General features: G+C 33.3%; 2 protein-coding genes across 2 annotated transcripts; one reads left to right on the forward strand and one right to left on the reverse strand.

Moving 5' to 3' along the window:
* Positions 1-3: 3 nt before the first annotated feature.
* Positions 4-2,446, forward strand: LOC148182199 (uncharacterized). Its single transcript, XM_088029256.1, has 2 exons — positions 4-36; positions 554-2,446. Exons 1-2 carry the CDS (start codon positions 4-6, stop codon positions 2,444-2,446), a joined length of 1,926 nt encoding a protein of 641 aa, XP_087885382.1.
* A 3,339-nt stretch (positions 2,447-5,785) lies between these two features.
* On the reverse strand, positions 5,786-7,758 carry LOC148182200 (uncharacterized). Its single transcript, XM_088047228.1, has 2 exons — positions 7,747-7,758; positions 5,786-7,696 (listed from the first exon to the last, which is right to left on the reverse strand). The coding sequence occupies exons 1-2, from the start codon at positions 7,747-7,749 to the stop codon at positions 5,801-5,803; spliced, it is 1,899 nt and encodes a 632-aa protein (XP_087903354.1). The 5' UTR covers positions 7,750-7,758; the 3' UTR covers positions 5,786-5,800.
* Positions 7,759-12,381: the final 4,623 nt, after the last annotated feature.

The raw sequence follows: 12,381 nt of genomic DNA on the forward strand, positions 1-12,381 counted from the left end.
AGAATGTCGTTCAGCTCGGTTTTTGTGACGAAGGCGGTAGGCGTTGCCTCCTCTTCTTCAATACCAGCAGCTCAAATTTGTCGGTAGACGGGAACGTTCAAAGAATTCTTGAAAACGGCTTCCACCTCTAGAGCGCGCACCAAAGCTTCTTTTGCAGAGTTATAATTGCCCAGCCGGACGATTCTTTGTACTTCTGGATCCCGAATACCTTGGAGGAACGTATCCACAGCCAGTTGCTCTACAAAATTCGCCGGAGCCGAAGGGTAGGCGAGCAAAACAAGGCGCTTGATACTCGCCTCAAATTCCTGCAGACTCTCCAACTCTTTGAATTTTGTTTTTTTTTTATGACGAAACTCTTTATCAAAAGACAAAACATAACATTTCCGCTCGTCAATATCAATTATTATCAATTATTTTGATAACCTTTGACGACGATATTCTTGATAAAAAGACGAAGAGAAAATTTTTGCTCGTCAGTTAGAAGCCAATCTCCACTGAAAATGGTTCGTTTCTTACAAAAACTCCGCTTTTTCTTCATGTTTTTTCATTTTAGAATCGCCTAGTTGTCTTCTCGATCTTCCTTCTTGGCATCACTTGCAATTATTCTCCATTTTACGTTGCGATTATTACTCCCGAAAAAGACAAACCTGTCATATTACCACCAGACGCAGGAACCTTCGTCGTTTTCGACAAGATCAATGGCACTTTAACTCCAGACTCTTTGGCACAGTTGAACGTCACCAGATTAGAGTTGAAGGTATCCAACGCTGATGAACTGGAACCAGGAGCTGCGTGTTCACCACCCTCTCTAAAATCCCTTGATTTTGTCGTCAGAAGCAGATCTTTAACAGTGACAAAAGCCATGCTGAAAAACTGCGAAAAACTCGAAACGTTAAGCATCGGAGTAAATTATCATTTTAGGTACCAATCCATTGCAATAGATGCACTTACTCCTTTGCACAACTTGAGAGATCTTAGTCTCTACTTTCTGAATCTTCACAACGTCACTCAGGAATATTTCAGAAATTTATCTTCGTTGGAAAGTTTGACTTTGTATGACTGTCTTGTTGAAGAAGTAGAAAGAGATGCCTTCAGTGGTTTGACAAATTTGAAGAATGTACACATGATCAGTGATTCTCAAAGTTTGAACATTTTTTCCGAAACTTCCTTAAAAGTGCAAAAATTCACCTTTAAGATTCGTAATGGTAGTCTAACTAAATCGAAATTGGATGTCACAGAAATTCGATTTGACGTCCACTACCAGTTGGATGCCATTGAAGCGGGTGCTATATGTCCCACGTCTTCAGTAAGAAAGGTAACACTTGAATTTAGCTCAATAAATTCGATTCAATTCACCAAAGAGACTCTGCAAAATTGTGGGAACGTGGAGGATCTGTGGATAAAAGCGGATCATTCTCATCTCAGTGAAGCCGCAGTGGACACCTTCCAGAATTTAGCCAACTTAAAGAACTTTTCTTTGGAGAACGTGAAAATTAGACACGTCACCAAAAACACGTTAAAGAATTCGCTCTTGTTGGAAAACTTGAGATTGTGCAATGGACACGTTTACGAAGTTGACAGTGACGCGTTCAATCATTTGCAACATCTAAAGACTGTCGAAATTTGTCTTCATTGGGACTATGACAACCTTGAGAATGCCCAAAAACTGTTCACAAATACGCTAAAAGCAGACAAACTCACCTTCAAGGAGTTGAGTGGAAAGTTGAGCCAACCGCAATTCAAAGAAATCAAAGAACTTTCTCTTGATTTCGTAAGTTTGAAAGAGATCGAATCGGGAGTTTGTTCTTCGCTGACGCTCAAGAACTTCTCCCTTAAATTCACTCCAAGTGATAATTTTAAGTTGAGGAACGACTCGTTCAATTGCGAGAACTTAGAAGAACTCATCTTAACAGCCGCTAGTTTGTATCCAACCTACGTGCCTGAAGAAGCTTTTCAACACTTGTCACATCTGAAGGTTCTTTCCTTGAGTGGGCTGAATTTTATCCCCTTGAAAAGAGAATATTTCAAGAATCTTCAGTCGCTAGAAAAATTAGTTTTCGGCGCGTGTTACATTAGCGACGTCCAGAGTGATGCATTCGATGACTTAATAAACCTGAAAGTTCTAAAAATTGACAACAATCGTGATTTAGATCAACTTCCTGTGAACTTGTTTAAGAATAACCTAAATCTAGAAACTCTCGAGCTTCCTAACTTAACTGAAGATCTAAACTGGGAGATGTTTAAAGGACTGCCTCATTTGACGTCGTTGGTTGTGAGTTTAGAACGTCTGAGCTCATTCAATGCTGAGAAAATTGGACAAAATATACCAAATTTGAGATATTTTCAGATCGACAAGGATATTAATTTCATTGGTAATGATGCATATAATCGTTTTAAGGAAAAACTGAAGAAGTTAAATGTTACAATTGTAACGCAGTTTCAATAAATGAACACTTTTGTTCCACGCCACATTTTTTGTATCTATTAATGCAATTTTTGAATTATTTTCCTAGCCCTGACACAATAAATGAAACAAAGACAGTTATTCAGTGTTGTCAAGTTTTTTAAAATTGAAAAAAAGGCAAGAAGAGATGATTTTTAATTTTTTTTCAAAAACTAAAATTTTTAGAATCATCGATTCCATTTTCAAGCAGAACCAAAAATGTTCTACTTTTTATGCTAAAATTTGTGACTCTCACAATTTTAGTGCCATAATTGTCAAATTTGGGAAAATTACCATATTAAAGCCGTTTATTAACTCTACAAATCCGCTTAATTATAGATCAAAAATTACAAATTTTAGAAGATTTTATTTTGGAGCTGAACAAAGAATCAATTTTTTTCTGAAATTTATAATTTTGTTGTAACTATGACAATTTTAGTGTATTTGGTGTCGAATGTAGACATATTGCTATATTTTAGTTATTTATTATTTTTACTAAATAGTTAAGCTGTAGAGTCAAAAATACAAATTTTAGAAATTTTCATTTTTAAGTAAAACTCAAAAGTTACAATACAATTCTGAAATTTTAACTATTTTCACGACACCTCTTTAAGTTTTGTAGACTTTTTACTTAAGAAGCGTCTAATGAGTGTATTAAATCACAGAATTTTAGAACGAGTGGTGAGAATTGCAAATTTTTTTCTGTATTTGCAAAATTTTTTTATACTCAAATAATAATTTTAGTGCTGTCGCTGTCCGATTTGGGCAAATTGCCAAATTTGAGTTGTTTCTTAACTTCACCAAATTTCTAAATTATTGAGGGAAAATTACAAAATTTAAAACAAAAATTTGAGTTAAACGAAAAAATATTTAATTTTTTTTATTAAAATTTTATAATTCAGGCAAATTTAGTGCTGTAGCTGTCAAACTTCGGCAAATTATCACAATTGAGTTGTTTATTTTGTCTCCTAAGTGTCAAATTTATACAGGGTCCGGCAACACTTGTGTCCACTCCCAAAATCGTCTTTAATTCTATAGATAAAATTTTGAAAATTTGCATGCGCTCATAGTTGACAAAGCTCTAGAAGCTGACGCAAAAATTTGTTTTTTTATCACGGTTTGGTTGGCGTCGCGACGCCTAAGAAGCATAATTTTTAGCGATTTTTGAGTTTTTGTGGAAATATACGCGAATTCAATTTTATTTCAACATAATTGTGGTACAAATATCTGAGTTTTTATTTTAAATCTAATGCCAATTGTGTTTAAAATTTGCGAAAAAAACGTTGCTTTATCAAGTTAGTTTTCAAAATTATGACAGTGCAGCGGCAATCTACGTTTACACCAAAATTTCACAAGTCACTTCACTCACTTTTATAAAGGTTAATTTTGATTACCACGGGCATGTTGCACTTTATGGACACCAGAAATCGTTAATTAACATCGACAAAGTGACAATTTCACCAAGTAAGACTTTTGTTACAATCTAAAGCGAGCCAAAGAATAGATATCATTTGTGACACAAGATGTTGACAGATGGGTGTAAACGTAGTTCCCAATTTTGACATAATAAAATTGGAAACTAACTTGATAAAACAGCATTTTTTCCTCAAATTTTGAAGACAATGTGCATTGAATCTAAAATAATAACTCAGATATTTTTAACATATTTATATTGAAAAAAAATTAAATTAGGGGTTGATATCACAAACCCTCACAATTACCTAACAATTACATTTTTAAGGCGTCGCGACGCCAAAACTATCAGTGATAAAAAACAAATTTTTACGTCAGCTTCTAGAGCTTTGTCAACTGTGAGCGTATGCAAATTTTCAAAATTTTCTCTTTAAAATTTAAGACGATTTTGGAGATGGACACAAGTGTTGCCAGACCCTGTAGAGCCAAAATTTCAAATTTTAAAAAAATTTGTTTTTAAGCGGAATTAAAAATTCCGTCACGTTTCATTAAACTCCGTAGTCAAACCAAAATTTCTTTTTAAAATTCGTAACTTTAAAAATTTTAGTGCTCCACCAAAAGGATAAATTATATTAATAAATATTTTATTTTCAAGCTAAACCAAAAATTTTCGTAACTTTAACAATTTTAGAGCTATGGCTGTCAAATTTGGACAGGTTGCTATTTTCGAATTGTCTATTAAATCCACCGAATGGTTAAATTATGGAGCAAAAAATAACTTTTTTTTTTCACCAAAAGTTTCCAATTTTTTTTTTAATTAGTTAATTTGACAATTTTAGTGTTATAACTGTTTAAATTGGACAGTTTGATAATTTTGGATCGTTTATTAACGCCATTAAATAGTTACGTACTAGAGGCGACAATACAAATTTTAGAATTTTTTATTTTCTTTGTACTTTTCAGATTCCTTCAATTAGATTTACTATGATCTCTGAAAATTAATATTTTTTTATGTCCTCATTCCGAGTTTTCCTATTTTTTATAGATTAATAGATGTTTTTATATTGTCTAATTTTTCATACATTTTTTAAATACAAAAAATCTTTAAATTGTTCAAATTATTCAAAGATGCTTTATGTAGTTTTTTTTCGATATTTAAGAAAAAAATACTTCACTTTTGTTGTATCAGGACTAGAAAAATGATTTAAAAATCGCATAAACGTTGATATTACAGCCAGTAAAAAGTCAACAAAACTTTATATGTAGATATAACGTAAAAATGGTCGAAAGTTCAGCATTGTTTGGAAAAGTCTAAATTTTGAGTTTAACTTGAAAATAAAATTTTCTAAATTTTGTATTTTGACTCTATAATAACATGGCTATTTAGAGAAAATAATGAACAACGCAAATATAGCCATATGACAGTAATAACAGTAAAATAGTCAAAATTACAACAAAATTACAAATTTCAGTAAAAAATGTTTGTTCAGTACAAAAATAAAAATTTCTAAAATTTGAAATTTTTGATAAATAATTAAGCGGTTTTGTGGAGTTAATAAAAGGCTTAAATATGGCAGTTTGCCAAAATTTGACAGCTATAGCACTTAAATTATCAGAGTTACAAAATTGAAAATTTTTGGTTCTGTTTGGAAATACAAAAATTGTAAAATTTATAATCAAATTACCAAAATATAGAGCAAAAAAATACGATTTTTAAAAAGTTGGAAAAGCTCTTTAGGAAACTTCACGGAATCGTTTGGAATTTTTAGAAAAGTTCCAAATTTTTTTGGAATTTTATTGTGTTTGGATTTTTCGGATTCTGCATGTCATTTTTTCAATTTTAAATAAACTTGAGAACACTAAATAACTGTTTTCGTTTCATTTACTGTGTCACGTGAAAATTGCATGAACGAGTCAATAAGTACAAAAAACGTGCCGTTCCATTTATTGAAACCGTGAAATAATTGTAACATTTAACTTCTTCAGCTCTCCCTTAAAACGAGTATATGCATCATCAGCGAAGAAGTCAAAATCCTTCTTGTTTTCAAAACGCCTTAAATTTGGGATATTTAGTGCAACTTTCTCAGCGTTGAATGAGCTTATGCGTTCTGAACTTACAACCAACGAAGTCAAATGCGGCAGTCCTTTAAACATCTCCCAGTTTAGTTCTTCAATTAAGTTCGGGAGCTCGAGGGTTTCTAGTTTTACGTTTTTTGTGAACAACTTCACAGGAAGTTGTTTTAATCCATGATAGATGCCAATTTTTAGAACTTTCAAGTTTATCAAGTCATCGAAAGCATAACTTTGAATTTCGTCAACGAAACACTTGTTCAAAACTAATTTTTCTAGCGACTGAAGATTCTTGAAATATTCTCTTCTCAAAGGGTTAAAATTGATCCAAGTCAAGGAAAGAATCTTCAGATGTGACAAGTGTTGGAAGGCTTCATCTGGCACGTCGGATGGGTGCACGCCAGCGGCTGTTAAGGAGAATTCTTCTAAGTTCTCGCAATTGAACGCGTCTTTCCCCAACGTAAAATTATCACCAGGGATGAATTTAAGGGTGAAATTCTTGAGCGTCGGCAATGAACAAACTCCCGATTCAGTCTCTTTCAAGTTTACGAAATCAAGAGAAAGTTCTTTGACGTCTTTGAATTGCGGTGGGCTCAACTTTCCACTCAACTCCTTGAAGGTAAGTTTGTCTGCTTTTAGTGTATTTGTGAACAGTTTTTTGGTATTTTCAAGGTTGTTTTCGTCCGAATGAAGACAAATTTCGACAGTCTTCAAGTGTTGCAAATGATTGAAAGCGTCACTGTCAATTTCGATAATGTCGCCATTGCACAATCTCAAGTTTTCCAACAAGAGCGAGTTTTTAAACGTGTCTTTTGTGACGTGTCTCATTTTCACGTTCTCTGAAGAAAAATTCTTCAATTTAGCTAAATTTTGAAAGGTGTCCGTTTCGATTTGACTGGGATGAAAATTGTCTGCTCTTAGCCTCAGATCCTCCAAGTTCTCACAATTTTGCAGAGTCTCTTTGGTGAAATTGATCGATTTTGATGCACCAAAATAAAGTGTTAACTTTCTTACTGAAGACGTGGGACATGCAGCACCGGGTTCAATGGCTTCCAAAAGGGGGTAGATGCGAAAATAGAGTTCAGTGACATCTAATTTTGATGTGGTTAAACTATCAACGCGACTATCAAAAGTGAAGTTTTGCACTTTTAATGGAATTTCGGAAAAAATGTTATAACTTCCCCTCAAATCAATCGCCGTTTTAATCTTCAAGTTCTTCAAATTCGTCGTGTTAAAAGCGTCGCTGTCGACTTCTTCAATGAGACATTCCTCCAAAGTCAAACTTTCCAACGAAGATAAATTTCTGAAATATTCCTTCGTGACGACAGGGAGATTCAGTTCGGAAAGAGTGAGATCTCTTAAGTGGTGCAAATGAGAAAGTGCATCCATTGCAATGTGGGGGCGCCTGTAATAAAATCCTCCGACATGTAACGTTTCTAGTTTTTCGCAGTTCTTCAGCATGTCTTTCGTCACTGTTATCGTCGGTCTTCCCAGAGAAAGATGGAGGGATTTTAGTGGCGGTGGTGAACAAACAGCTCCAGGTTCTAGTTGGTCCGCGTTGGACACCCTCAACTCTAATCTGGTGACGCTCAACTGTGCCAAAGAGGCTGAAGATAAAGTTCCTTTGATGGTACGGAAAACGACGTCGTTTCCTGCGTTTGGTGGTAATGTAACGGATTTGTTTGGTTCGACACTAACTGATTCAACGTAAAATGGATCATTTTTGCAGAAGATAACTTGGAGAAGAATTAAAAAGACAACAAGGCGAATCTGAAATGAGAGAACATGAATAAGAGAAGCGAGTTTTAGAATGAACGAACCATTTTTAGTGGCGACTGTTTTCAAACTAACGAGGGAAAATCTTTTGTTTTATTGACCGTTTGATAAAGATTATCGCCATCAAAGGTTATCAAAATTCTTACATAACTGACATAAATACTCGAAACTAGACAAAAAACAAGGAAAAACACTTTTTGGCCTTGAACTTGTATTGTTACATTTTAAATTTATCTGTCTAAATAGTAGGAATAACTTAAAATAAATTTAATTTGGAGTTTATTTCAGAGCTAAACTAAAAAATTTCAAAATAAGTTTCTATAAAATTCGTAACTCCGACAATTTAAAGTACTGCGGCTGTCAAACTTGGGCAGATTGCTATTCTTAGATCGTTTATTAACTCCACTAAATCTGTAAATTATCGTGCCAAAAATCAAATCAGAAATCAAAAATTTCTACTATCTATTTAATTTCGTACCTTATAAAATATTTTTTTTAAACATTTTTTTAAATCATCCCCTAAAATCATCTTTCTAAAACTATCTTCAAAAATCATCTCTGAAAATCATTCTCTAAAACTACGTTCAAAAATTATCTTTTAAAATTATCCTCTTAAACTACCCTCAAAAATCATCCTTCAAAATCATCTCTTAAAATTAATTACCCCCTTTAACTTTAAGGATTGTGACAAAGTCGTACACCCCGTAATTTTATTATTTTTGATGTTCAAAGAATGAAATTAATGGAAGGTGATTGTAAGGCTAAAAAATTTCAAAAATACTTTTTTCCTAAAGTAATAAAATTTGAAAACCTTACTACTTTTAACAAGTAAATTATTTGTGCCAAATTACAAAACTTTAGAACAAGAAAAAGCTTTTTTATTTATTTGTATTTTTTTATTGATTTTTTATTGAATTCTAGAGATTCTTTTTCGTTTCTCATTGATTCTTTTTGACTTTTTAAAAGTTTGAAAAAACAATTTTTCTGTAGATTTTGCATTTATAACTGTAAAAACGATAATCAAAAAGTAAAACATCTAAAGTAACTAAAATAAAAAAAACTATATTATTGTTTTATTCTTCAGATTCTTTAAATTCTTTGTGCTTCACCAGTTCTTTGGTGCTCTATATGGTCTTTGCTTTCGGATTTTTTCATTTGATTTCTTCTAACTTTCCTATAAATTTTGCATTTCAATTATAAAAACAGTTTCGGCTTTAAAATAATCAAAAAGTGTTGGTCCATCCTTAAGATTTCGGATAAACTGATAACCTTTGGTGATGCACCTCTTTATCAAAATGCAAAACATGCAATTTTCGCTCGTCAATTTCAAACTAATCTCTAAACAAAATGGTTCGTTTATTCAAAACTCTACCTCTCTTATTAACATTCTCTCATTTTAGATTCGCTGGATCGTCCTCTTGATCCTCCTTTCCTGCGGAAATGGGTCATTTGACGTCGACTATCTTACTCCAGAAAAAAACAAACCTGTAACTTTACCACCGGACGCAGGACCTCACGTCAACTTTCCTAACATCAATGGAACTTTAACTTCCGACTCTTTGGCTCAATTGACCATCACCAAATTAGAGTTGACCATCTCCAACGCCAGTCAACTGGAACCTGGAGCTGTGTGTTCACCACCGTCTCTAAAATCCCTCCATCTTGGTCTGGGAGAGACACCCATAACAGTGACAAAAGCCATGCTGAAGAACTGCGAGAAACTGGAAACGTTACACGTCGGAGGACTTTTATATGGGCACCATCTTCTTTCAATTGATGGAGTTGCTGATTTACCAAACTTGAAAGAACTGACTCTCACCTTTATGAACCTCCAGAAAGTCACCAAAGAATATTTCAAGAATTTAGCGTCGCTGGAAATTTTGACTTTGGAAAACTGTCTTATTGACGAAATCGACACCAACGCCTTCAACGATTTGACGAAGTTGAAGAACCTGAGGATTCTAACGAGATGGGATTCGACTCAAAATTTTAACATTATTTCTGAAGTTCCAATAAAAGTGGAAAATTTCACTTTTGATGGTTTCAATGGTACTCTAACTAAATTAAAAATAGACGTCACAGAACTTTGTTTTTCCTCTTACCAGTTGGAGGGCATCGAAGCAGGTGCTGCATGTCCGACGTCTTCAGTAAAAAAGTTAAATCTTCATCTTAGTGCATCAAAACCGATTAAATTAACCAAGGAGGTTTTAAAAAATTGTGAGAACGTGGAGGAGTTGCGCATAAGCGAAGAATACAAACAATTAACAGAAACCGAAGAGGACACCTTCCAGAATTTACCCAAACTGAAAACCTTTTCTTCAGAGTTGGTGAAAATTAAACACGTTACGAAAGACACTTTCAAAAATTCGCTTTTGTTGGAAAACTTCAAATTGTTCGTTAACGACCCGCACGAAATTGACAGTGATGCTTTCAACCATTTGCATCATCTGAAGACTGTTGAAATTTCTCTCCAGGATCATTACTCCCCTGAGCAAACCCAGAGATTGTTCACAAATACAATGAAAGCTGACAAAATCGTCTTGTCGCATTTAAACGGGAATTTGTCTTTACCACAATTCAAAGAAGTTAAAGAACTGTCTCTTAATTTCCACCAATTGGATGGAACGGAATCAGGAGTTTGTTCATTGACCTCACTGAAGAAATTCTCTCTTAAATTTGTCGTACCTGAGAATTTTCTGTTGAAGAAGGACGTTTTCAATTGCGAAAACTTAGAAGAGTTTTCCTTCATTGCGTCTACGTATTGCGACGTGCCAGAAGAAGCTTTCCAACACTTGTCACAACTAAAACTCCTCTTTTTAGAATCCCTGCATTTTACAGTCTTGAAGAGAGAATACTTCAAGAATCTTCAATTGTTGGAAAAATTAGTTTTGCACAACTGTGACATTGATGAAATTAACACTAATTCTTTCGAAGACTTGGTTAATTTGAAGGTCCTCCAAATTTCAAACACTCGTGAATTAAGTCATTTCCCTGAGAATTTGTTGAGGAAAAACGTGAAATTGGAAAAACTGTCCTTAACTTCTAATTATCTCACCAATATAACTTTCGAGCAGTTTAAAGAACTGCCACTTTTGACGACGTTGGATCTAAGTATGAATCCGCTCGACTCGTTCGATGCGGAGATTATTGCACAAAATCTTCCAAATTTGAGGAATTTTAACATTTTTATGACTTTGTTCTCTTTCGATGTTAATACATATACTCGTTTTCAGGAGGAACTGAAGAAGAAGTTAAATGTTACTTTCGGTTATGATGAGTCTGTTTTTTAAAATGTAATGTGGTGTAGTTGTTGTAATACATTAACACTTTTGTTGAAAGTTTCTTATTTGAATTGCTACTTCCGAGTTATTTACTAATTGTAATAAGTTACAAAATTCTGGAACAAGAATGTGAAATTTTTGAAATTTTTATTCTCTGAAAGAACAAAAAAATTTAACTGTTTTGTATTAAATTCTGTAACTTTGGTAATTTTGGTTCTAAAATTGTGAAATTTTGCTGTGTTACTACTTTAAACCTGTTTATCTGCCGTGTTTAATTACCAAAAGTTTGGACAAGAAATACAATTTTTAGAAAATGTTTTCTTCAGACGTTCTACAAATTTTCAGATTTTTTTTTCTATAAAATTTCATAACATTGGCAGTTTTGATCCTAAAACGATAGAATTTGAAATACAATTTTTAAAAAGTTTTATCTTTTAACTAACTAATAGTTTTTTTTTCTACGAAATTTTTTATATGTATGGCAGTTTTTGCCCCAAAACAATAAAACTTGAAGGCGTTACTACTTTCAAATAGTTTAATAACTGTGCTAATTTAGAAAACTGTGGAGCAACAACGTAAATTTTTAGAAATTTTACTTTTATGGACAAATAAAAATTTTCACCTGTTCCGTTTTGAATTCTGTAATTATGGTAATTTTAATTATAAAATGGTAATATTTGTCTGAAATATTACTTGAAACGTGGTTATTGACTGTGTTAAATTAAAAAGTTTTGAAACAAAAATTAGTGTTTTTGACTTTTCATAAGTAATAACGAGTGGGCTCGAAATTGTCGGAAATTTTTCCGACAGACGAGTAGTTTTTTCGACGATCAATTGCACGAGTGAGCGAAGCGAACGAGTGCCAATTGTCCGGAGAAACAAACTACGAGTACTGGAGGAAAAATTTCCCACAATTTCGAGCCCCCGAGTTATATTCGTCATGAGAATTCAACGAACTGACAAGCAACTGACAGCTCGCGTGGTATTTTCGCGTGGAATTGTCACTCTCGCGTGGTATTTTCGCGTGGAATTGTCACTGAAAATTGCACTCGTTAAATTTCCAGAAAAAGTTTGTTGTGATTGGTTGATTTGAAAAAATTAAAGTCTCTGATAGGTCGAACCTATGGTGAGTTGAATTCTCAACATATTTTAATTCAATTTTATATTTTCGATAATTTTGATTATAAAAGAATAAAGCCTTACTCCTTTTGACCAGTTAATTAATTGTCAACTTACAAAATTTTAGAACCAGAATCTGAAATTTTAGAAATTTCTATTTTTGGGCGAACAAAAATTTGTAACCGTTACTTTAACAACTTTCAATCTAAAACGGTAAAATTTGGCGGCGTTGCTACTTTGGTCTTGCTAATTTACTACGCAAAATTACAAAATTTTTGG

This window comes from Gnatocerus cornutus, chromosome 1, assembly GCF_029298725.1.
Source record: "Gnatocerus cornutus isolate USDA-ARS CGAHR chromosome 1, icGnaCorn1.1, whole genome shotgun sequence".
Classification (NCBI taxonomy): domain Eukaryota; kingdom Metazoa; phylum Arthropoda; class Insecta; order Coleoptera; family Tenebrionidae; genus Gnatocerus; species Gnatocerus cornutus.